This window comes from Rhagoletis pomonella, unplaced genomic scaffold, assembly GCF_013731165.1.
Source record: "Rhagoletis pomonella isolate Grant_MI unplaced genomic scaffold, Rhpom_1.0 Rhpom_scaffold_00004, whole genome shotgun sequence".
Lineage (NCBI taxonomy): Eukaryota > Metazoa > Arthropoda > Insecta > Diptera > Tephritidae > Rhagoletis > Rhagoletis pomonella.
In genome coordinates, this window is record NW_023458558.1 from 73,253,263 (window position 1) to 73,280,343 (window position 27,081).

The following is a 27,081-nucleotide window of genomic DNA, read 5'->3' on the forward strand; positions in this document are numbered from 1 at the left end:
AATGTAAGTACACACCTGCATACATCTAATTACATACAAACACAAGGAAGTTGCTTTGTTTGAGCTCTATAGATGTGATGAGGTGTGCAGCTATAAGTAGTTTGAATCCATTCAAAACGGCAAACGACTCATTCGTATTCAAATTGTAAAAACAAATCGAGTGAATATGAATGACAATTTTTGTACGAATATACCCTGCAACAAATTCGATCAATCCGGGATGGCTTCGGGAGCAATCGCAAAGATACATGCGACTTTTGATCTCCTATGAAGAGAAAGGGTATACAAAAATCATCACTTTAAAAAAATACAAATAAAAATTTACGCCAGCTGCGATTCGAACCAGGGTACTCAGGTTTGTTAAGCGAATATTCTCTCTTTGTGCCAACGCCGCCCATGGAATTTCATAGACTAAGTGCGTACATATCATTAAAACGTTAACTGTACCCGTTAGAGATGAGTCGAGGACTAATTGATCTCCAATAATACACGTATGAGAATAGTTGCGACTTATTAATGCCCAATTGGACCCGATTGAGACTAATCTCGGAATACTCTCTTTAGAGATTAGTCGCACAATTTTTTGCAGGGTAAATATTATTCTTTTTTGTACTAATTATCCTTTTTTATACTCAAGCGTACTTGTGCCTAACTTTGTTCACATAACGGTTATTTGTAACAGCCAACCGAATCGAAATAGATATAGACAAATGTATACACACATAAATGATCAGAATGAAAAAAGAAATCGATTAAGCGGTGACTGTCTGGCCGAGTAAAAATTTAGATATCTTAACAAATCTTGGTATGCGTACTTCTTTTGGGCGTGGGACGGACGGTATTAAAAATGGGCGCAATCGGACAATGACCACGGCTACCTTCCATATAACGGTAGTTTTCAGAAATAAGAAAACTACTATATTTTAGTAACTACTGAAGCTTATTCACTCAAAATTTATATCCACAATGATTTTTAGACGAAAAAAAGAATATTATAAATAAATAGCCATGCCCACTTATGATTACATGTGTATTTATATCTTCTTAACCGCAACCGCTCAACCAATTTCTCCCAAACTTGGCATAGTGATTGGCTTTGGTACAACATGCGAAATGGCTGAAAATTTTTAAAATCGGGCATTACCCACGGCACATCCCATATAACGGTAATTTAGAGAAATACGAAATCTTTGATAAATCAGCGAATTTATATAAAACTGATGTTTGCAATAATTCTTTAGCAAAAAATACATCCTTAAAAAATTGTTGGAAAATGGGCACCGCCCACTTATGACCACATACATATGTGTATCTCGGTAACCGTTTTACCATTTTGCACCAAAATCGGTATGATTATTGTGCTTGCCACTTAAAAGCAAAACTTTGAAAATTATTGAAACCGGACTAAAATTACGCCCACTTTTCATATAACGGCAAAATTTTAAAAATGCTTGAAACTTCGATATTTCGAAATTTAAGGATTCTAATTTACTCAAAATTAATACTAACACAATCCCTTAAAAAGAAATAACATTGTTACGGAATTTTGGAAAATGGGCGTGATACCGCCCATGTATAACTATATAAGTTTATCTCATTCGAAGATGCTTGAAAAAGGTGTAAAATAATCCTTGCTTACCATGTAGCGGTAGTTTTCGGAAAGGCGAAAAAACTTTATTTAATACTTGCGCCGCACAAAGTGCTTTTTGAACACTCCATGTGAATTAATCGTAGCGCTTTCGACAGAAACAGCATTTTGATGTGAAACGAAATGGTTTTGATAGGAAAAATATTGCCATTGAGCCACAATTACTTGTTGACCTTAAAAAATTTGTCAAAAATAATGCTCTTCGAAAAAACATGCAAATTCCACCGGATTTATCAAAAAAAAAATTTTTTGGTATTTTTTATTAAATTAATATTAGTTGTCTTTTTTACTCATTTCCAGTAAAATCCAGTAAAAGTTTTTACGAACTTTCATGTTTTGGTGTTTTCGTACGCAAAAACTTGTAAAGTAGGAAACTGTTTAGGAGGTTTTATTGCTGAAATTTACAAAATAAACCTATTTAAATATAAAATATATTGTTTTAATAGGAATTTGCTGAGAATAAACATGCAATTTATCAGCTGTTCATGAAACCTGCAAATTATTACTGGATTTGCGTTCGCGTACTTTTTTTGGATATTTTTTTATGAGAGCGAATTATCATAAATTAAGTTACTGGATAGTTGCTGGCGAGATACTGGATAATTTGTAAACCATCACAACTATTATAGATTTTGAGACAAAAAACACGATTTCACTGTTCAAAATTCAAAAAAAAAATTTGAACACCTCAATTTAAAAAATGCATTTAGTTGCATGCAGCTGTGCATCCTTCACACAATTTTATATCCATGGAACAAGGGCGTTTTAGTGAAATGCAAGGCCTTTAATTTGAGGCAAGATGAAGGCTTGAGCGCCAAGTTGTGTAATAAAAAAAAACATCAACAGTGACGTGAGTGCCGAAACGCTTATGATTTGGATGTTTTTCTGACGACGCACAGTATTTCGACTATATGGCGGCAGGTAGAAAAAAGTCATGGTGACAGTTGATAAAAAAAAACCGGTTGGGCTTAGAGAGGGAAAAGTAAAAGTCTTCTTCACGAACGATAAATTTCTAAAAAAAAAAAAAATACGGGAATTTGCGCCACACCGACTAATCAGTTTAGTTGCCTTTGGCGATTAACCCATTAAAGAAAGTGTTCCTTTTTCAACTATAATCAATTGTTTAAATGTCGTGGAATATTCAGGTGAAGGTATTTATCATTTATTGGTACTTTCCTATTTTCTTACCAAAAAATTTGCTATGACATGTAGATGCTAAAGATTATTAGTAAAAAAGGTGTGAGTACCAGTCCGTCAGGTCTTGAAATTAGACGAATATTTTAAAGAATTTTATGTAGTTTTCGAATATATAATTTGATCTTTGCGCGCGACTTTGCAAATATTTATAATTTTTAATTTTCTTAATTTTTGATTTTCAGCGTCGTTTTGTATAATTTCGCGAAAGGAATTTTTCGAACAGTGAAAAAATCTCAACAAACAAAAAGCGAGTATTTTCACCTAAGTCATTTTATAGTATAACCGTTTCTTGTGAGAGTGGAAAGCAGGAAACAAAAATTAACCAAAATTCCATCACATTTAATGACTGGGCCAACATTTTTTGTGAGTTTTGGACATTATTGTGATCCAATCTTCCCCATATTTTATATTTAGGTTCTTATAATAAAATTAAGACTACAAACTAAATTTCATCGAAATCGGATGAAATTTAATGTTTCCGCCCACAAGAGTAGAGGGCGTGGCAATTATTCCATCTTTACAAAATTTCATAATTCTCTATTTCTAAGTAAAACTAGAGCTCATGTCAAGTTTTAGTGAAATCGGTGCAGGTTTACTATTATTTCCACCAGCCTCCATATAGTCGAAACACTGTGCGACGGGAGATACATCATTTTGTCCCCGCTCACCATCAGACCCACGCGCTTTGCTTCCTTATTTAACTCCGAGAAGGCAAAACAGACCTACCTTTACCAATAATTTTATGGTCTCAAAACCTAACCGGTGTCTTTCAATGGCAATACATACAAAAGTACATATTATATAACAATGCAAAATTCGAATTACATATATAAATGTAGTCACTTTATGTCGTCAACATTGATTTGCCACGAACGTTAACCGATTTGATGAGGTGCATACATATTATGTATGTACATTAGGGTGGTCCAAAGATGCATGTGAAAATGTAAAGTCGGAATTTTTATGCTCTCACCCACTACGATTGTTCTATACCGAAAAAAAATTTATCCCTACTTTTTAATCAAAAAATATTTAGAGGGGAAAAAACTACGTTTCGTATAAATAGTATAAAATTCTTAAAAATCAATATTTTTCTGTCGGAAAACTCTGTTTCTCTCCAAAAGATTCCCAGTAATAATACTCAATGGTCTATTTTACCATTTTTTCATCGCAACTATAATTTATAGGTCCGCCAAAAACCCACAATTACCCTAAAAAATGCAATGGAAGGACCAATAAAAAATCGTTAGTATTAAAAAATGGTTGAATAAAAAATTGGGTATTACTATTGAAAGTCTCTCGAAGAGAACCAGAGATTTTGGATCGAAAAATATTGGTTTTCCAGAATTCTATACTATTTCTACGAAAAGTTGTTTTTACCATATAAAAATACATGGAAGCGACCTCTAAATATTTTTTGATTTCAAAATTAAAACTAGGGGTGTACTTTTTTCGATGTAGAACAATCCTAGGGGGTGAGAGCATTACAATCAGTGTTGCCAGAACTTTTTGGGCCGACCGGCTAGATTGGCAAAAAAAAAGCGGCTAAAAACGGCTAAAATGTTTTAGTGAAATTTCACATAGACTCTGGCAAAAAACGGCTAAAATATTTTAGTGAAAATTCACATGCTTTATTTAAATAAATCGCAAGAAACGAAAGACTAGTTAACACCATTAATTTATATCGAGTGTATATTCCTCATCATCAAATGAATCACTATTGTATATATCACCTGAATTCATTAATTTTAAGAGATCGTCATCTACAGTAAAATTATGGCAGCATTTTTTTCACGTTTTAAACCGTATCTTATATATAAAATAGCGTTTAACGTTTTAACGCACATTGGATTTCTTTGCTTAGTTTTTATTATATTCATTGAACTAAATATTCGCTCTACTTCTGCATTACTTATAGGCAAAACAAGAAAACTAAAAACTAGGTTGGAAAGGTCAGCAAACTTCGGCCCAAAATTTTACAGTTGAGTCTAAATTACTCCAGGTATGTAACGTTAACCGTTGCCATTGCATCTCTATGGATGTTATTTCGTCGGCATTATATTTGTGTTTTTGTTGCTGTAGTTGAACAAATACTTTTAGTTTATTTACTCTTAATGCATTTCCAACCGAAAAAAGTCAATTTTTTTTAGTGTGGCAATATTTGTAGGGAGGCGTTGGCGTAATTCCTTTATTAAACTGATAATAAAATAGCGACCATTTTCTCGAATTATTTTCTCGGCTTCGTGGTCAAAAGCGTTTGTGCTTACTTTTGATTTTAAATACTCTTCAAAACTGTGATAAAACTGAGGAAATGGAGCAAGGTATGGTTCCAACGGGGAGCCTATAGGATCAAATGTGTCCGCGCTAATAACCACTAGGGAGCATAGATGCGAAAGTAAAACATTGAGTTCATTAAAAATCTTCATTGGGTCTGCATTATTGCTTTCGAACAACTTGTTTACTTTTTGCACCTGAAAATTAGGCAAATAGTAAAATCGGCTAAAAACGGCTAACTTTTTTTTACAAGCCGGCTAACAAATCGGCTGCCGGCTAGATCGAATTTTCTCCGGCTAGTTGCTATCAAAACCGGCTAAATCTAGCCGGAAAACGGCTAAAATGGCAACGCTGATTACAATTCCGACTTTACTGTTTTTGGACCACCCTAATATACATACACTTACTTTTCAATGCTGAATAGCGTTTGACACATTTTTCTTTTTACCTCAACATGTTAAACGATACAAAGGGAGTAAATTCCTTGGAGCTCTGCTGCACTGGAAGCATGACAACAGGTATGTATGTATGTAACATTGTGCTTAAAATCCAACTGCGATTCAGTAACAAATGCAGCTGCTCAGGCCACACACATACAAAAACACATGTGGGTTAGTAAAACGAGCATGAAGGAAGCGAAGAATTTAGAGTCCATATGCTTCCCTTTCAAGAGTGACGTCAAAGAGTTGGGTGGATTTTATGCAGTACGCGGGCAGTAACTCGACTGCACTTCACATGCGCATGAGAGGAAACCTAATCTAGTTCATTAAAAGCTGCAGCTCGGTGAGCAAGGATCAAAACGAAGCCCCACTGGCGCAAAATCAGTGCATACACGGACGCACAGCTTGGAACTTTTATGGAGTTATATGTTTGGGTACATCATCGTCAAATCTGTAGCTTAAGGAGAATTGAAGAGCGGGGCAACGCAGAATTTCCCTCCGTAAAAAGTTCAAAGTAACAAACTGGTATTCTGGGGATAGAGATCGTCGACGTAACTGGCATTTACTTATTTAGGAGTGTGTATACAAAGCAGATGGATAAAGAACCTAATGTGTTCACATCATTCTTGGCAAACTACGCTGGAGGGACCTTATTTTGTTGTAGCTGTGAGGGGAGTAAGGGAGTATTGATAATAGCCTTGCACATGCCGTTGCCTGGGTAAAAGATTGTCGTAAGCGACATTTTGACGATTTTTAGTTCTCGATGCAGTTATATATTTTGAGATAAGGTCTTTCGATTGGTGTTATCAGTTTTTAGGTATCTCCTTTAGTTTCTTGACTAGTATTAACTACAATTTTTTCGATAACTTAGTAAAAATTTAGTTAGTGATGCAGTCATATTTTTAGTTTCCGAGAAAGTGAGTAGAAAGTGTTGTTAATTTAGTAGAAATTTTGATCACATTTTGTCGTATTTCATACAAAGTGGCTGCCAAATTTTGGACAAATGGCGCTTACGACAAAATTTTACTAAAGAAAATCCTTCATTTATTTTATATAAAAATTAATAATTTAATTGTTTTGTGAACTAGTAACATTTTCAGAGACTACGAAGAAAATCCGTCTTCGCGTTTTTGAGAAATTGTATTCCAAACTTCAATCGCGATTTCCCACAACCTACCGGAAGATTTGATTTTAATTATTTTGTTTATATAAATATACTTTATTCTTTAACAAAAACAATATACAGCGTGGCGAAGAATAACTGTTACCACGGTTTATTTAAGAAATAAAAGGGTCCTTTATAGATTTTGCGAAAAAGTATGTTATTGTTGTTTTTCCACAGATTTTACTTTAGTTGAATTAATTTGTTTTTAAATTTAAATCTTTATTTACAATTGCCAGCAGTTTAAACTTTGAGAGAAAAGTTCATTTGGCACGCAAGTCCTTTTCAGGTGTACTTTTTCTTAGGCTTTGTAAAACCAAAAAAAAAAACAAGACAAAACTGTATAAGGTTAGTCGAATTAATGGCCGTCCTAGTCACCAGTTCCGATTTTTTTTTAATGTTGCACAAAGAATGAAACGTAGATTTATAGTATACTTTTTATACAGGTTAGTAGTAGGTGTAGTTATGAAAAGCACTATAGCTACATACATGCATATGTATGTACATTGTTGTACCGGTTGCGCCAGTTTAAGACGCTTTTCTTAAATGATCACAAACTGGCAATACCTAATATTTTTTGAAGTAGTTTTTTTCATTACAATGTACTTTGAATACATATGTATGTATATATTTACATATACTCGTAGCCATTCAGATTAAGTGATCACATCAGAATTACATCTTCGACAGTTAAGTCGCAAAGTGCGGGGATAGCCATAATTACCACAGTCGTCTTTTCCAGTAGCCACAGTGACCACTTCCGAAATATTTCGCCTTTGTCGTAGCTGAATTTTTGTATGCCAATTTGGACGACACTATTTCCGAGCGAACCCCATTGCAAACTAGTTACTTTTCAAATAGCCGCTAACTTAAAGTGGGTATGTTCGTGCACCAAAACATTTGCTAGTACTAAATATACACTAAAAAAACATTAAGTGGAAATTTTGAAAACGGCAACAAGCGTTACAAAAACCGAAAGCAACGCCGACAGTGCATCTCATTGGCTGACTCTTTATTCAGCAATATAATGCTACACAAAATTAGTCTCAAAGTATATAAAAGAAAAAATAAAAATGTTTATCAAAAGGAAAATTACAAGTACCAATTTTAATTTAAAATACGATGGGACACACGATAGATGGCAGATTTAGTTGCTCCGCCCGCTGAGGTCTACTTACTCTACATCGAATTAGAAGTAAAACGTACTAAAAATTGTTTGCTTTCCTTCTAGAAAAAAAATTTAATTTAGGAATTTAATTTGCTAACTGAAAACTATTTAAAGATATTTCTGTGCATAAGTGCCTGTGCAGTAGTTTTGAAAGCGTCACAAGCAATTGTTTATCGCTCTTTGCGATACATTTCCAATTTTATTGCCTGGCTGCCAGCGTCAAGGTCTACTAGCGATTAACAGATGTTAGGGAAAAGGTAAATACAAGCATTGTACATACTTACTTGTTGGCATGTAAATTGCTGCTCGTGCAAATGGTGTGTTTTTGGATATGAAATGCTCTTTTTTATAGCTACTCGCAAATATCGAGTTAATCTAAACAATTCGCCGGTAAATATAGAATGCGATACTTTTCATGTGTGTTTGGAAAGTCAACAAGGATTAATTACAGAATTGGAAATTCAGTGCTGACGCATTCTTTCCCGAGTTGCTTCTTACTGTCGAATGTGTTGTATATGTATAATAAATATGTGGTTTGTACCCAACGTACTCAGAAATAAATATCATTTTGAATAGTTACATGAAATCTTTTCTTTTGAAACAAAAGAAAATTTATGTATAAACATGTATGTATTTATGTATGTTTTTTCATATGTATACCAGAGTGAAAAGCAAAAATCCATTTTTAAAAGATAGGAAGAATTTAGTTCTATATGTTATGCAGGTATGTATGTACATATATTATTTTCGTTTGATGGTTCCAGTAAAGAAAGCAAGCAAAAGTAACCAGTAAATGACAAACTTTGACTAAAACTAACTTTCGTAACATCGACTGGAGAACGGTGGAATCGGGTGTTTACGAATAAAGACCTTAATAAAACATAACAAGCACATGGTTTATAACATCCTACTTTATATTCTGGATAGAAACGATATTGCACGTGCAAGAAATTAAACATTTCATAGTTTAAATCAGAGGTGCTCAACAAATTTAAGCTGCTCAGCCAAACGACAAAAACGCAATACCAATTACAACAACATCGTTCTGGGAATTGCAAAGAATATTTCAACCGCAAACTAAAGGTGCGGTTAAACATAGTAATACAAGCGCCTTTTCTACGCACTTTGCTGTCAAAATGCGAAATTGAAAGTCTACTTTCCCGTGTAAACAGCTAGAAAGTGCTTTTTGCAGATTTGCAGAAATCACTTACGGAAATGAAAATTACAAGGTGTAACGGCAACTGAAATTACGCAAATCGCTTTCGAGAAATAATTTTAACTTGCTCGTGCTGCGCTAACAATTTAAATTTTTGCTGCAGGTGCTGTAAAACCAATTGAGTATTGCCGTGTGACGCGTTTTTTCGCGAATGTGTACAAAATTATAAAAATTTTGAATGAGATATGAAAAGTACGTGTAATTTATTTATTGTACTGATTCGGAGTATTTAAGTATTGTATATATTAGACATTTTGTGACTGTTTTATGCACATTTTACCAGGTTTAGTATACTTTTTTGGTCATTAATTTCGTGATAAACATAAAAATGTATGGTAACACGGTTGAAAGTGGACTTGTCTGCTTCCACCGTTTAAACAGACAAAAAGTAGTATCGGAAAGTTTGATTTTCAGAAATAAAAACTGCTTTCGAAAGCCACTATATATGCACGGTGTAACTGCTCCTGCAATCTCTTTTGGAAATTCTTGCAACCAACAGACTTGTGAAAATTAAATGAAATGTAACAGCTACTTAACAAATCAATAATACAAGCATGGGGATGAGCAAATGCAAACCAACGCGAGGAAAGGGATTCTCGTGAGAAATGGTATTTGGAGCAATATCGAGAAATCGAAAGCTCTAATACATACTGAGCATTTGGAAACTCGTTTACATAAGTAATTTGGCTGGAGCTCAGTGTGTATAGGTGCATGCATCATTTATTAACTTCCAGAAGGTTCCAGGTTCGAATGCCGTCAGACGCAGCATATTAATATGATTATACGAATTTTCTTATAACTTTGAATTAAATTTATTACCATTAAATTCATTAAAAAAAATGATTAATAAGTTTGCTTGAAATGTTTTTTTTCTGACTGGCACAAAACCAATCACGGCTCTCAGATATATGTATGTACATAAGTGCATATATACATACACCTATTTGCAACTTATCTACAGTGGACTTTGCTTTGTTATTTTAGTGGTTTTCATAGTTTTTAAAATTTATACTTCGAACTGGTTAATTAATTTACTTTCTCACGAATTTCCTTGCTAATGAAATCTTTTTTTTTTTTATCTTTGATGTTAGGCACAAAAAATTTGCTCTCGTTTGTAAACATTTCACGGTACCCTGGAAACAATTTCAACCAAGTTGCTTCCCTTCGCCGATTCCTCTTGCTACTATTTTGGGGGACCTCACTGAACTTTTCCCAAACAAAGAGAGCAAAATCCGTTGGTCGCTTTTTTTCTATGGTAACTTTTACTAATTCAAATATTACACAGGCCAACAAAAATTTTTTAAAAAATTTGTTTCCGAAAATGTGAAAGCTGTTTTCGATAGCCTTTTTTGTGCTGATAACGAATCTGTAGGTATACAGTTTCCATCAGCTTTAGATTTTGAGAAAAACGTGGTCAAAGTACCAAAAATCGCGTTTTTTTGCAATATTTGAGAAGCTCTTGCAAAAAAAGAAAAGGTGATAGAACCTTCCTCTTGGGCTTGAACTAAAGCTAGAACTCTCGACTACCATCCCTGAAAATACCATTTGTGCACCTTGACTTGATGGTCGCTTATAGTCATTTGCTGAATAGCAAAAACTGATTTTATCGAAGTTTTTTGTTCAATAAATGACTGTAAGGACTGTGAAGTTTTCGATTTATCAGCCTGGAGACCGCTTGTCCACATTGCAATTCCTATTGGCTACGTTAACTTGTTATACCTACATATATGTTTGCACATTGAATACTTTCAGAGCAGGAGCATTTCTGTCTATTCGATCGACATGACCAAGCCAGCGGAGCCGCCGAATTTTAATTCGCTGTACTATGTCTATATCGATGTAAAGCTCAAATAGTTCATCGTTAAATCGTCTGCGGTACCTACTCGCCATCGCCAATGCGTAACTCCAAGAACCACTTCATCATATGTTTTCAATGTCCATGCCTCCGCGCCATACACCAGCACAGACATGATGAGTGATTTATAAGAGTGTGATCTTTGTGCGACGAGAGAAGGCTTTACTTCTCAATTGCCTACTCAGTCCAAACTAGCAATTGTTGGCAAGAGTGATTATCCGTTCGAGATCAAGGCTGACAGTATTATTGGTGTTAATGCAGGTTCCCAAATAAACGAAGTCATATACTTTTTCAAACTTGTAACTGTCGACAGTGATGTGTGTGCCAAGACGCAGAGATATGCTCCGACTGTTTGTGTGATGAAAGTAGATACTTTGTTTTGTCTCGTTCACTACCAGACCCATTCACTTTGCTTCTTTATCTAATCCCGAGAAGACAGAACAAACATAACCCTAGATAGATAACAAAATTAATTAAGAACTCTCACAAATTTGCAAGAAATAGTGTCAGTAATACCTTTGTATAGGCCGAATACGGCACACAGTTGTGGAGCCGTCAAAAATCAAGTCTACCATACAGTTTTTGAATAAATGTACCTGCTCCAACGACTGTATATGATAAGCATATTAAGTTAATTAGGATATTCAAAACTGGTACACCAACGAAGGTACTTAACTCCAATTCACTAGGCCAAATAGTGAATGCCACTTGTGCAGGCATGCAGGCGTATCTTTGCATATTGTATGGTCATACAAACTAGGGATGTTTCGAATGTCATATTTTTCACACTCGCGAATGCGAATTTTCGGAATGCTAATTTTCGAAATACGAATGTTCGAATGTAAATTTTAATTTGGTTTTTTTCTCCAATTTCTATGTAGAATTGCCCGGTGATTCCGAAAGTGGATTTAATTTTTTTTTTCTATTCCGTTATTCCGCTTAAAGCAAAAATAGTTTCCTTTTAATCGCGTAGGTATATCTTACGAACCAATTTAAAAATATAATGCGGCAAATGAAAGCCAATGAAATTCTCCATAAACCGTATATACGTCACTTTCCGATAGGGCTTATAGCTTCTGACAAATTTACTTATTATTCCAGCTTTTTTTAATTTTTAATGAAAAAAAACCAACGGTAACTTTTAGCCACTTGAAACTTGCACATTATTACACTAATATTGAATGGGCTATAAAACTGTATACTCAAAATACACTTCTGAGAAAAAAGTTTGAACCTATGATGAATTTTTTTTAAGTATTCTACAAAATCTTAAGCTTAGGTTTATATGGTATTTGTTAGGGAATGAACTGCATTTTAACTGATTGAAAAATCTTAAAAATTAATGAATAAACATAAGTGGCAAACAATATCATTTTGAATTTGGTAAAAAATGATATGTCCAACTTTGACTTTTTAAACAATTTAATTCTTGTAAAAATTACATACCATTGCACTAAATATTTTTTTTAATAAAGTTCTTCTTTACTTGTTTATGTGTTTAAATAATGCTACGATTTTGGTTTAAACTATGTATACTTCATTAAATGTTGTTACTCAAGTATTTATATAAGTAAGTTAACAAGAAGATGAAACTACATCAGTAATTATATTCGCTAAAGTACCCGCATCATGCGTTTAAGTACCCAACCCGCCTAAGTACCTCAAGAAGCTGACATTTTTCGTGAGGTACTTAAGCGGGTTTTACTGTATATACGTTTGTATGTTTTTATGACAGTCTGAAAGCAGTTCATGAATGCGCGAATATCTAGGTTTTATGACAAATCTTACATTAAACGTTATAAAAAATAAGCATCATGCCAACTTATCTTGCAAAATTGTGTGCAGCAGCTGTTTGGTTTTATTAATGGGGATCCATTTCACTATTTATTAACTCAATTGGCACAAGTGTTACCGAGTAAATTAATAAACAGATGCCTATAGACATTTGTGTATGCAATTATGTTTGTTTAAGTGTGTACATAAATGTACATTCTCTGTGTGGTTAACTGATCCCCTTTATGTGTGTTCAGCGATGTCATCGTGATCGTCACATACTGCCGACTGACTGGCTGTTAAGTGTGTTAATGATATAGAGAGGGTGTTTTGGATGGTTTTGTTGCGACGCATTCGTACTCAAGCAAGCCATCTTTATTTAATCACCGTAATTAGTAAAATCCAAATGAGTGTGTATTCGTAGCTTTAATATTTCGTAAAAAATGCTATTTTTGCTTTACTGTGTCTATCGCAGTTGCAAGAGTTGTATTCAAGTATCCGACATTCTTAAATACTCATAATTCGTTTAGATAGCAGTTCCTAAGTTTTTCAATATTGCTAGGAACAGGGAGCGAACTTGGGTCCCACAGAGTTGTAACACACACCGTTCATAAAATTAAATTAACTTGTAAAAAGTTTCGCGTGATGATTTATTACGACTTTCGTCGTGAATTAATTTGAACAGTAAGGCGTTCAACCTTTCCCTTTGCCAAGTAAAAATGATAGTTTCACGAATTCGATCGTGGCTTAAAGCATACACAGACGGCAGCGTTGAACCGGATCAACTGGGGAATTATCTGCGGTTGATCTGGATTAAGTCCGAGTTATTCCGGATCAACGCTGCCGTCTGTTTAAGCTTTTAGAGAAATTCGCGAAACCCTGAAAACGTGGATCCTGTATAAAACATCTACACAGGTCACATTTCATAAATCTATATACATTAGACTGCAACACCAAAAAAAGTGGCGGTTTTTCCGTCGGGATTTCAAAATTTATTATATTTTAAGACGTCCGCTAAAATATTTCTGAAAAATATTAAGATTTAAGCGAGCTGGACTGATTTGAAAATAGCTCCAAAAATGGAGTTTTTTATAAAAATAGTTTCTTAAAGAATTTTTTAAAAAAGTCCCCTCAGATGACAAAGCAGATTAGGCTTAAAAAATCTGCATAAAAATATTTAAAAATCTTTTCAACGGAATCGTAATAATGAGATTTTTGATGCTGTTTTTTTTTACTTTTTCCAAAGATTGATTTACGAAAAACTTAAATAATTGGGCCAAAACTATTCTGATTTAGACTTATGGGATCTCGGTAGAAAGTATTTTCCCACCCTTTTTATTTATGTTTAAAAAAAGTCATTCGTATCCCAATTTTGTTTTCAAGTACCAACATATCTTAATTCAACTTTGAATGATGTTCGTTCATCCTACCTTTCTCTTTCATCCTTTGAATGAGCTTATTAGCAAAGAAAGAAAAAGGGTGAGAAAATATCTTTCCAATGATACGTCACAAGTCTAAAACGGAAGAGTTTAGGTTCAGTTATTCAAGTTTTTCTTATACCAATCTTTGAAAAAAGTTAAAAAACAGCATTAAAAATCTCATTCCGTTCAAAATTTTTTTATATCTTTTTTAAATATTTTTATGCAAATTTTTTAAGCTTAAACCGTTTTGTCATTTTAGGGGATTTTTTCAAAAAACATCTTTAAGAAACTATTTTTATTCATAAAAAACTCCATTTTTGGAGGTATTTTCAAATCGGTCCAGCTCGCTAAAATCTTAATATTTTACCGAAATATTTTGGTGGACGTCTTAAAATATAATAGATTTTATAATTCCAATGGAAAAACAATAGCGATTTTTTTTTGTATGGGGAGTGATGCAGTCTAATACACATATATGTATATGTATACATATTAGCCCGAAATAAAGCACCAGTCGACTGTAGGGATCTTCTGAACCGGGCAAATGGTGGTATGTTTCTCAGGCGCAACTGACCCTCTTCTTCAGTTACGATTTATACCTTAGATATGGAACTTCGAAAGTAATGATGCAAATACATACTTACATACATACATATGATAACAGTCCTCTTAGAGAACTTGATTAGTTTCCTCTTCTACTGGCCTTCTCTAATTACAGCAATGTTCTACCTAGCAGTTAGAGTTCAAGACACCCACAAATTTAGTGCTCAATATTTCACATCGTCATCGCCTCTAGTTCTTTCGACAAAATATATTTAGATACCTAATGTTGACAATATTTGTGAACTACTACTAAATTTTGGGAACTATGACCACACCATATGTTGAGAGAGAGCACATCTGTATTAACAGAACTTAATAAAATCCTTTTAGAAACTATACGCTACGTCGAATGGAATTTGCCGAAATGTGTATCGTCACTGGATACGAATAAAGGCGCGAGCTCAATTTTAGTGAATATCACAAGCTTTAATATATTTAGTTACAGTTACCAGACCCTTTTCTCAGTGTATATGTAGAGGTTAACGATTTGCGACGTCGCAAATCGATATCTAAAGATCGAACCCTTTCCCAGAACGCATGCTATGTGAAAGTCGAGTCTTAGTAGTCATCCAGCGAAGGGTAGACTTGCACATAAGCGAGGATTTTTCATGCGATCGCATAGGCGACAAGGCAGAAATATCAATATATATACATATCTAAAAAATTTGGCGAATTTCTCGAAAACTGCGTTTTACAACAACGACCAAACAGTTGGACACTTCAAGACAGTGCAGTTAAAACTAATAAACAACAATAAAATGTGGCAACAGAATTACGTGAAGAAATGTATACTTAACAAAAATTAATATTCTCACTTAACAAATAAAAACGAAACAACAAAACTATGTAAATAAATAGGGACTGGACGGCAGCTAATGGAAGAGACGCGCCCGTTGAAATTAACTATTTAAGATATTTTGTGAGAATTATATAAATTTATTGCGACACATTTTCACACTTTTGACGATATTAAATACAAGCTACAGCGAACACCCACGACAAATATAAAATATAAAGTGTAAATACATTAATGCATCCAAATAAAAACATCACGTTCTAAGAAACAACGAAAACAGCGCACAAATAACAGAGACGGACGTTGTAAATTGGTTCCAAAGACCGACGCCACAACGGACTAAAACTGCTAAGTATAATGACAGAGACTAAGAGGAGGGAAAACTAGCCAGTTCAGTAAAGCAGCGGGACGGCCATTGCGCGCTGCGTTACCGTGCGCGGGCGGATTAAGGTAGTTTCAATATTTAACATATTTATACACTATGGCCATAAATATGTACATACATACATATGATGTGTGTAAATACATGAACACATGAACAATGTACAATGTGGAAGTGAAATCAAGTGCATTGAATCAGATCTCGCACCGCGGCCATACATATTCCTTTAATCAGTGCGCATCACGGTCGAATTTGAAAGCGGCAACAAGCTGAGAAATAATTACTGCCGCTGCTGCAGTAGCCAAATATGTATTTAGGAATGATGTATATTGCATACGAGTGCAGAATGGCGTTACGCAGCGTTGCATGCCACTTGTGGCGATAGTGTGTCCTCCCCCCTTTCACACAGCAAGAAAACCTAATCTACAGACGCTCAACAAATGACTGATAGGCGAGCGGTAGGGGAGGTGCGACAAATCATTAGGGACGAGGCAAGGCACGGCACATCATTAAAAGAATCACTTCATAATAAAAATTATGTTTTAACGGCTCTTCACGTCGCCAGCATTTTGGCAATAAACCTATTGCGGTTGCGGCACATGCAACTTACCAATAAACTACTGGCTCTTGCACCACCATACACGCTAGATCGGCGCAAAATTCGTGCCGCCCCACAACAGCTCCCGTCGCAACATTAATTTATAGTTTTCTTGCGGTAAATTAAATAATTTAGCAATGCTTCATGGTTGACTGTCGGTTGTCGGTCATGCGGCTGTTGCAGCGTGGCAGCGGTGCAACAGACCCACAATCGTTACGCTGTGCGCGCGCGGATTGTTCTGCTTTCCGCCTGCCAGCCTGGCAAACGCCAAGTTAAGTTTCTGATCGAAATGATTGAAGAGCTGCGCGGCGCTTCAACTCACGCTACACACACGCTGTGCCGTAGTACTTTTCTCGCGATTTCCCACTTTTCATTCGCGACACATATTTCGCTTTTCGTTGCCCTCCATCTTCATAAACCATTTAGCAGCACGCCTGCTCGCCTGCTAGCCACACTTGACGTGCAAAAAATTTCTGTCGCTAGCTCGTAAATATGAATTTTTCAGCAAGCAAAAAATAATTCATATTTTGTGTCTTTAGATGAAAAATGGAAACCCCATTAACGTGTTGGCGGATGAGTGACTGAGGTAATAAATTGATGAAATGAATGGCAACGACAATTTACTCGGGGAATTCGATTTCAAAAAAGTTAGGATCAGAAGTCTGCAGGCAAAAATGATGGGAAGAGGATTAAATGAATTTTGGAAACATCATATGGTCGTATGGTGTCAAGGTAAATTCACTTCATCGGAACTTGTGTTATTTAACCTGGAAACATTTGTTTTGAAAAAACCTTCGCGAAAATAATAATTTATATAATGAGTAACTCAGTTCGAGTTCAAGGAACAAAGATCTCTTAGCTTATTAAACAGATTTTTTACAATTCGACAAATTTGTAATTTTTAAAGGAAATATATATATAGCTAACAAACGCATACTGATCACTTGATATTTTTTACCATTCGAAGAACACTTCACCATTTTAAGATCTCATTTCTTAATGATATGGCTGTGTTTTACCTTTGGGCTGGTTTGTAGTCACAGCAGTCAAATCTACTAGCCTTACGAATGAAGTGTGTTGTAGCATTAGGGTGATTGACTTGTTTTTTCCAAACCGTTTTCCACCGTTTTTTGGGCTAGCTATACGCGTTTTTTTTTGTTGAAAATCGTAATTTTACTAACATTGAAAAATCGAATTTTCTTTATCTGAGAAACCGGTTTCTTCATTTCATACAGATCTTGACCTCACAATAAAAGTTTTGAGGCAAGGCTTTTTTTCCAGTGTAAGAGAAACCCCAAAATGGTTTTAATGTTATGTGCTAGGTTATTTGGGGACGAAGAGTATTATCATATGTATTTAGTTCCAATAAATTAATGTTTGTCGCTTAAACGTTTCCTACGTGTATGGCCGAGCTTCTCCTCCAATTCGATTTCTGCTTCTTGATGTTGTGACGCAAATGGAGAGATCTACACTTTTACTCCACTTCCGCGAAAGATTTTTTTATGGCAGAAGTACACTCGGAGGTTTGGTATTGTCGGCGAGCGCTATTTGAGATTGTTTTTTTTGTTTTTTGATATTGCTGGGACCAGCAATGAAACCATGGAACGATAATATCTAAACTTAACGAAAAATGCAACGCACGCAGGGCTGCCAAATTGGCTTAATCCGTGGCACTTTTGCTCCCATTTTACTTCCAATGGCAATTTTAGAGTAATATGTCAATAGATTTTTGCGAAATCCTTTCGTGTAAAATTCCTTTTTCTCAACTAAAATTTTCTGATTTCTAAAGTTCATACAGCGGGTTTATTCTGTTTTGGAGATATGGTTCTTATTTTATTGCTAAATAGGAAGGATTAAAAGGAATGACACCTTTTTTGGCAATTTTAATTATATATTTTTGGCACATTTTGGCCCTTTTTGGTCCTCAATATGGCACCTGAATGCACACATTAGTTGACCGAAATACGACTGGCTCCTCATGTCCACAATGTGAATTCTAGCCAAATGTTGTGTGCGATGGCAATCACAAACCCACACCACCCGCATTTATGCAGCGAAGGATGATGAGGCGTGGCAATATGCAATTTTCAACAGCCAATTGCCTGCTAATTTAGCGAGAATAACACTGTATAATTTTTTATAAAAGGATGAGATAGCATCAGTGAGCGCTGAGCATTTGCTACACATTTTTTTTAAGATTACAGGGGATTGTTTAGCCCTGAAATGGCTGCCACCTGCAAAAGTTCGTAGAAATTAATAATTATTAATTTGACTTCACGAGTAGCTAGTTTATGACAATGTGCTTTTATAAAGTTAATTTAAAGAGAATATCAATTTTTCTTTAAACAACAAGAGATTAACCAATAACTACAGCCTTATCTCCTTTACTCTACTGTCCTTGTCATTCCTGCATTTGAGAATTTTTTTAATGTTTGCTCCCACCCACATATTTTCTTCTTGCAGATTTCTTTTACTGTCTATAATTCCTTTGTGTAGTGACCAAGGCCTGCCGCACTCGGAACGTACCGGCGCAAGATTAACAATAATAAAACACATTTTTCAAACGTTTTCTTTTTGTGACTGTTCACTTCTATGCCTTGTCAGGCACTCAATTGCAAACTGAATGAGAATAAATCAACCATAGATGGAATGAAACAATAGAAGGCTGTCTCGAGTGCTCGAGAAAATGAATTGGTGTATACATATGTATGTACAAGAGCACACAAAGTTCACACGAATATATACACATGTATGTATAAATGGTAGATTTTGTGATTGGGTTGTTCGAAGCTATTCGATATTGATGACATTGAGAAAGAGCTTAATTGTTCAACGGTAGAGCAACGATTAATCCTATATATTGACTGTGCATCCATTCCCACATATAAGTGTACACCTACATTTTTAAAGACGTTTGAGTGCTAAGTAACGCATTAACCCCATGACAATAACGACATCGACACCCAAAGACCGTCAAGAGGGTTACAGCATCATCATCACCAGCACCGATTAACTATTCGTAAGTTATGTACGACCGAAAAGGTCACTGGGCCATTCAATCTCAAGGATCGTATGCAGCTAAACCGCTACACACACCTATGCTAATACTTAACGAATGTTGTTGGTGACTTTGCCAATCGATTCACAACGGCCATTTTCATACATACATATGTACAAATGTATGTATGCAGAGGCATTAAGTGCCACTAATTGCGCACATAAGTTACTTAAATAGGCGTAGTAGAAGGCCTTATGTGAACTGTTCGTGCTTACTAGCATAATTACTATAATTTCCAATATCTTGTAGAAAGGTTGGTGTGAAGGAAACTCTATTTGCGATCTTACTTATAATATGCTAAAGTTAATTTTATTTTTTTTTAATATACAAAATTGCATGGGAAACTTACGTTTTCTTTCTCCTCGACAAAAGAACTTACCTGAAAAAAAAGAAGTTATTGATTAGAATATTCGCTGTTAATGCGTCTACATATTTCTAAATGTTAGCTTAATAAGATTTCTAATATTCCTTAATGTCATATTGGTCAATTTGTACATTCTTCAAGGATTGCAGAAATTAATTTTATTGACATGGAGAGTCAGAATTATCAATCTGTACTTTGGCATTATAGAAAAACATACATACAAACCACGTTGTGCAAAAGTGTATTAATTTACTTTTGATATTATGTTTATTGTAATTTGCTTCAAAAACCTTATTAAATCTCTATAAGATGAACACGTGCGTGGAAATAGTAGTTTGCGTTTTCTAGAAAATCGTAAAATTGCCTATAATCATATCATTTCAGGGTAGAAAGCATATCTACATGCTTCATCTTCGAATAAAGAGCTAACTTAATGCTCTGAGAGAGAGCTTAAAACTACCATACTGAAGAGCTATCGCCACATATTCAATCACTTTCTGAAAGTGTTATTATTGCAGTCGCTTCTTTCATTAATGACTCTAAAAAGCTTATGAGATGTGAACCCCGTAGATAAAATACGAGAATCAGTTAGCATATTAAAATTATAGGAAGCCTTAAAATCTATATTGAACGGAAAATTAATTGCAAACTTATTTCTGTACATGAAAAATTTGTATTCTAATAAATATCATTGAGGAGCTGATAACGATGCACTATGGTTCAGAACTCAATTTTAGAGCGACTTAAATTAAATTTCTGACATAAGCAAAAACAATAAACACCCTCTCATATTTACAGCAAAATATGTGAGTCATGCCAAAACAAGAAAATTATCCTGAAATGATGGGTACTTTTAACGTACATATGACGTTCCAAAGTAAGAAAATTATTTAAAAAAAAATCGATAAAATAAAGTCCTTTGATCGTGCATTTCTTGGGAGTTTATAATCTCATTTACTTTCAGCTACACTTATTTGCTTTTATTTGTTTTTCTATATTACGTTTACAAGCGAAAAGGGGAATTAAGATAATTTACTTTAAGTTACATCTCGTATAAAAGGAAAAATTTTATTTATTAAAAAAACATTTTCACCGAAGATTTAAAAAAAGTGCAAGCGATTGCAAGTTTTGAAAATATGACTATTTCGTAGTTCCAATATTATTGTATCGAGATAAAGAAAAAACAAACCCTCCTCTGTGCCCCTCTTTATACGACTGTCGGTTTGTCATAAGTTAGTTGGCCAAATTTTCATTACATTATTATGATAATATATGTTAGTATTTTCGACTGCTCTAACAACTTGTACAGAAGTTTGTATTAGGTACATATCGTATTTTTCAACTAAATTAAAAGATCTTGTCCGATAAAGGTTGCCACCTTTTTATAATCACCTAAGAAGCACATAAGCTACTTTCTTATATTTAATATTATATATTTATTTATAAAAAGTTCTTATCCACGGATCAGAGGTTATAAAGCATGCAATTCTACCTATTGGTCAGCTAGGAGAGGAAGCACAAGAAGGAAAAATTAAGGATTTTAAATTCATAAGAGAACGCAGAAGTAGAAAAGATAGTGCAAAGCATACTAATGTCGATTTTTTAACTATTTTTTTGCTATCATCAGATCTTATAATATCTGAATTAAGTTTACAAAGAAAATGCAGTAAAAAGAAAAAACTGTAGCTAGATCCGATGAATCTGCTTAAAGCGCCACACGCTGTATTACTTAGTGAAATTGATAGGACAAACTAGTATCGCTACTGACTCCAGGTTTTTTCTTAAACTATGTACATTTCTTTTATGAACTTCAGATTTCATAGTATTATAAAATAGTCCCCTGATGTTCCCTTATTAATATAACGAACTTTTATTTTTCTGCTTGAGCGACTCTCTTAGTAGCCCAACAGAATTTAAGGTTGTGGTTTTTAAAGTGTTCGATCCACGAAAATATATGAAGTTGGGTACACTTATTTTCATACTAAACTATAAACTTAAATGTAGAAAATAGGTTGCTATATGTTTAAAAATTAAAAATATCTTTTTTGAAAAGAGAACAGAGCTTCAACGAAATAAAAAAAATATTATGAAAAACAAACTTTACTGTTTTTATGTGGGCGTTGAAAATACGTAAAAATGTGCTTAATACTTGGAAGTTCACGTATGGTTAACAAAACATAAAAATACATTCATTTAGGCCCAAATTCAGCTCAAAAATCTGTAGTTAGCTACCGATTCTGAGTTAAATACGCACTGTGAATTTGACCCTTAAAAAATTATTCTCTCGGAAATATTATTAAAACGGATATTGTAAAATAACTTTAAAATTTTGACTGGGTGGCAACCCGAAAATATGTATGGATTAAAACACGTCAGATTACCTTTCATTTGACACTGATATTGTCATATTTTTTATAATTTTATGGAAAGTGAATCTTATCAATTTATTGTGCCCATAGTTTAGGCTATAACTCCGGTACGGGTAGAGGTATCGAAGCAAGACTTCAAAAAAGACTAGCTTCAAATGTGCCCCTTCTAAAGTAGATTACTATGTTAAAATTTGAGAATAACCCGTCATGGTTCGCAGGGGATACGAATTTTGTCGAGCTAGATGTGAGCTCTGAACCACTGTGCGATGGTTTAGAAATTCATTTATTTTAATAAAAGTAGATGAGACAATACAAGTTTTCTCAAATTAATAATTTTTTGTAGGCCTAACTGGAGTGATTATTCATCAATTCATTTTTCCATCGTGGATTTTGTTCTGGACTAGGGATGTCGGAAAAACATCGAAGCATCAAAAATATCGATGTTTTGCTTCAACGCATCGAAAATTTTCCATTCGACGTATAAATAGTCGATTTATCGATGTTTTTTTTTAAACTGACATCTCTAGTACAACTGTCAACCAAATTTTTCAATTGTACAAAAAAGAGAAGTGGCTTTGACCAAATAATTTAAGTGGCTACAAAATTTCCGTAAGAAACATAATTAGCTCAGTTGCAGTAATTTATTTCAAGTTATGTTAAATTTTTTAATAACATATTTTTTGTGTGTGGAACATTATCTCAAAAATCCTATGCAAATCAAAGAAAAATATCGATGTATTTTTGCTACTGGCATCCCTTTTCTGGACACAATAATTTTTGTTATACTAAATGCCGGTTTCGTCAGCAGCTGGCTGTTAGAGCCGTATTCTTACTTACTGCCCTTTATATGCATGTGAGCAAAAAATTTTACTGTCAATGAAAGCACCAGTTAAATTTAACAGCCAGTCGAGAAAACGGGCCTAATAATAATATTATTAAAAAAAAAACATTATTAATAACACTGCACAACAGCATTTCTGATGATTAGGTTATGTTACATGATACTAGGGTAGCTTTTAAGCCGATTTCAAATCTGGGATTGAATTTTCTCTATCAGCTTTAGTTTAGAAAATATGACAAATGGCGTTTCGCATTTTTTCCATACAAAATATTTTCGAAATTTTTTTGTATGGCAGAAACTGCGTAAACCAGATTTACAAAATCAATCTTCAAACATGCACTTTATTGTAATAAAATTTATTGAGCTAAAAAACTTCATACTGAAAAAAAAATCTGATTAAAAAGTTGAAAATTTACATGAAGTTTTGCAAAAGGTTTAGAAATTGTATTTTTTTATTTTTCGTTGTAGTATGAACTAGAGCTCTCGATGTTGTTCGCACATTTTCAAACAGCCCGGGTATATGAGCAGCGAGTACTAGCACACTTGTTCAGTGCTCATTACTCGAAAATTTTCGAGCATGAGCTCGAGCAGTTCGAGTTTTTTCGAGTAATTTGAGCAATGTTTTTTTATTATATTGACATTTTTGGTAGCAACTTTTTAAATTTTTCAAATTATTGATATATAATGCATAGATTGTTACATTGGTATTTAATAATATAATTTATTTAACTTGAATTAGAAAGCAGCTGCTGACAAATACTATTTACAAATTTTCTTTTGTTTATGAAATTGTTCAAAAACTCGAAAATTTTGAACAAACATTTGAGCAGTTGAGCAATGAATGAGTTTCGAGCGAGTATCGAGCTACTTGCATTGCTCGATACCCGGGTATCTAGAGCTCTAGTATGAACCATATGTTTATAAAAAATTTACCAAAAAAAAATAAAAATAAAAATTGTTGCACATATTGTAAGAAATTCTCTGTGCCGATATTTTTTCCGGCAGTGTAGTTAGTCTAATTATATTATTAATATAAGTTTAAAAAAAAAACATCGTCTTTCGTAAGTCATTCATCAGGCCAAAAGAGCAACTTTGTTGGCCAGTGTAATAATAATAATAATAAAAATTGTGGCGGTCGTCTTGATGTTGTTACACAAATAGGGCACCTACAGTTTTACGCCGCCTCCGAACTGTAAATGGTTTTGTTTTGCATTGCCTGCGGAGGGGATATTACAAAACACTTTATTGGTTTATGTTGCTCTAACGAGGGCTCTAAACATGGTTCTACTGAGCGGAAGCACGCAACTTCAAGGACTCGGGAACGGCGGCACACTCAGCACCCAAAACTAATACTTGTTATTAAAATAAAATTACATAAATCAAATTTGCGGTATGTATTTTCAAATTTCTATGTAATTTTACTGAATAATTTACATAAATTACAATCTTTTAAAGCAATAATAGCACCATTTTGCAATATAACCATCAAATAAATTTCCTTTTCGACTTCCAGCATTGACACAAAGAACTTAAAAATTAAATAAAAGCCATTAATAAATTGCTAAAGCAGAGTAAAAGTATGGAAATCAATTTATCATTTTTCTATTCTCAGTGTGTTGAACAAAAGCAAGCGCTCACACACGGACCCTTCAAGTAAATATTGGCCAATGACATCATTGACTTGGCCTGACTTTTGGCAAACATAATAAAAAATTTCACAGGAGCCAAGCACTTGTGTATGTAAGTATGTATATATGGAAGGGTGTTAGATGATATAACAAGGCTGCCTTGCGTTTGAATATTTTAGCAAGTGGGAGTTGCTATATCATCAATGCAAAGTCTCATAAGTCATTGTTGTAAATCAAATAATTCATAATCGATTCGCGAACACAAGGGGAATGAAAGAGATTGCAAGAATCCGCGTATTTAGTCGTGGGAATGAGAAACCAAAAACCATCCACTGAGAGTTGGCCACAGAAAAGCGTTGGCGAGGATGTAGAAATTGAAATTGATGAAACGGGAAAATGATGGTGATGAAAAAGAAGACGAAACTTGGAAGTAAGTAAGTACGTACAATAAAATTAAGTATCATGAACAAAGTAGGATGCCTGAGATAGCACATACAAAAGTATATACCCATAAACGTGCATGGAGAAATGCGAGCATACACACAAGATCTTAACACACTGTTATTAGACCTACATAATAGAAAGAATTAACAAAATAATTTTTAAGCAAAAAACACAACGAAGTACAATGCGAATGTAAAACTTTAGGAGTACCGTTAACTTCTTCATAATCCAATGATCTGAACTAAATAAAATTAATATGGACCCGCATTTAAGCTAGCGTCTTTCCGATAAAAAATAATTTTCGAAACTGGTTCACGTGTCACAAAATTATCCGGTAACATATATGTACGTACATTCATATGCAATAAAAATATTACAATAAATTGAAAACCTTCCTGCTTTTTTTGAAATCGGTGTATGAGCGACAAATTGTGGTTTTCAATTTGGTATTCGCAGAATCTCTTACACAACCAACTCCACCAGAATCTAGCAACCTTACAAAACAATAACTCATATGTTAAAATACTCAAATTTGTGTTTTGGCCTTTTACTGTCATTTTCCATAACAAAATTTATATGGAATACTGAACGGGTCTTCGGCCAACTATTTCTGCTTTTTATAACTTTCGCAAGTATCTTTTGATGGCCATTGTTTTTTGTATTGGCGTGAATGGTTTTCTCCATTCTGATAAGGCGCTTCAAGGGTTAGTAGCTTTGGGCTGAAACCAAACAACTTCGTAAATTGTCACATTTTCTTTGCGAATTTGCACCGGTAGTGCAGGCAGATCCTTTTTTTCTTGTTCCTTCTATTGTGTGATCGAAAAAAAACGATGCAAACATTAAAAAAAAAACGAATACCCAGATACATATCGCTAGCTTAGAGTAAAAGGTTGTCAAGTCCTCTTTTTATGATAACTCATATTTTGATATAGGAGCAAGGGAAATTAAAAATGCATCTTTTCAAAAATAATAAGGTGCTTGCCCGAAAGAGGTATTGAAAATTCGACAAAGCCAAAATTGTGAAATCCTTTAATAAACATCGAATCCTTCTTATTCGAAGGGAGTTTTTCTTTGCTTTGGCTATAAAGAGTTTTTTTCCTCCCTGTAAAATTTGTTTTTCAACTCCCTGTAAAATTTGTGTAGTTTGTAAATGGTAATGGACTTGGTAACTTTTCACTCTAAGCTAGCGTTCTACTTTAGGGCGAAATATTTATCAAACCTAAAGCGCAAAATGTTAATGTTCGCTGATTTTCCTTCAAAATTCTTCAATTTATTGTTATTTGTAACAAAAGAAATTTTCTTTAAATTCCGTGTAAATATTGAAGGAGGTTGAACAGGGACGAGTGTTAACGTACTGAAAATAGAGGATGACAACAAGATATATCGAGGTAAAAGAGTAATTATAAGTTATTTGGAATTTCGAGAAAATTATGTGTGCAGCGGAGTACAGGGAGAAAGCTCGCTGTATCACCAAGTAAGATTCGGGAAATTATACGTTTCGTAATTAAATAATAAGTCGAACATACCATTGAATATTTTGAACGTTCTAATTTAAAAGGTGACGACAAGGTGAGTGGAGCAAATTAAAGAGGATGTAAACTTAGAGTACACTAAACTTGTACCGATACCTCGATATAAGGCAAATAGACCAAGCATTGCAGACAAGCATCTGATTAAAAAAAAAATTACTTGGATGGCCCAAAAGTACTGTAGTACACTGAAGGTTTGCACATGACGGTATCCGCTTTTAAAATACGTGTCAAGTTAGCACTAGACTTTTCGAAATTGGAAAAGTTAACTACGGCATTAATTGTAGAGTTTTTGTTGTAAATTTGTTGTGGAAA

The 27,081-nt window shown here is 34.1% G+C and overlaps 1 protein-coding gene across 2 annotated transcripts in view; it reads right to left on the reverse strand.

Moving 5' to 3' along the window:
• Positions 1 to 27,081, reverse strand: part of LOC118738074 — a 379,871-nt gene that overhangs the window by 207,099 nt on the left and 145,691 nt on the right. For both annotated transcript variants that reach the window (XM_036468987.1, XM_036468986.1), the window contains exon 4: positions 19,941 to 19,970. In XM_036468987.1, the coding sequence (XP_036324880.1) occupies positions 19,941 to 19,970 (30 nt within the window). The remainder of the gene's footprint in view (positions 1 to 19,940; positions 19,971 to 27,081) is intronic.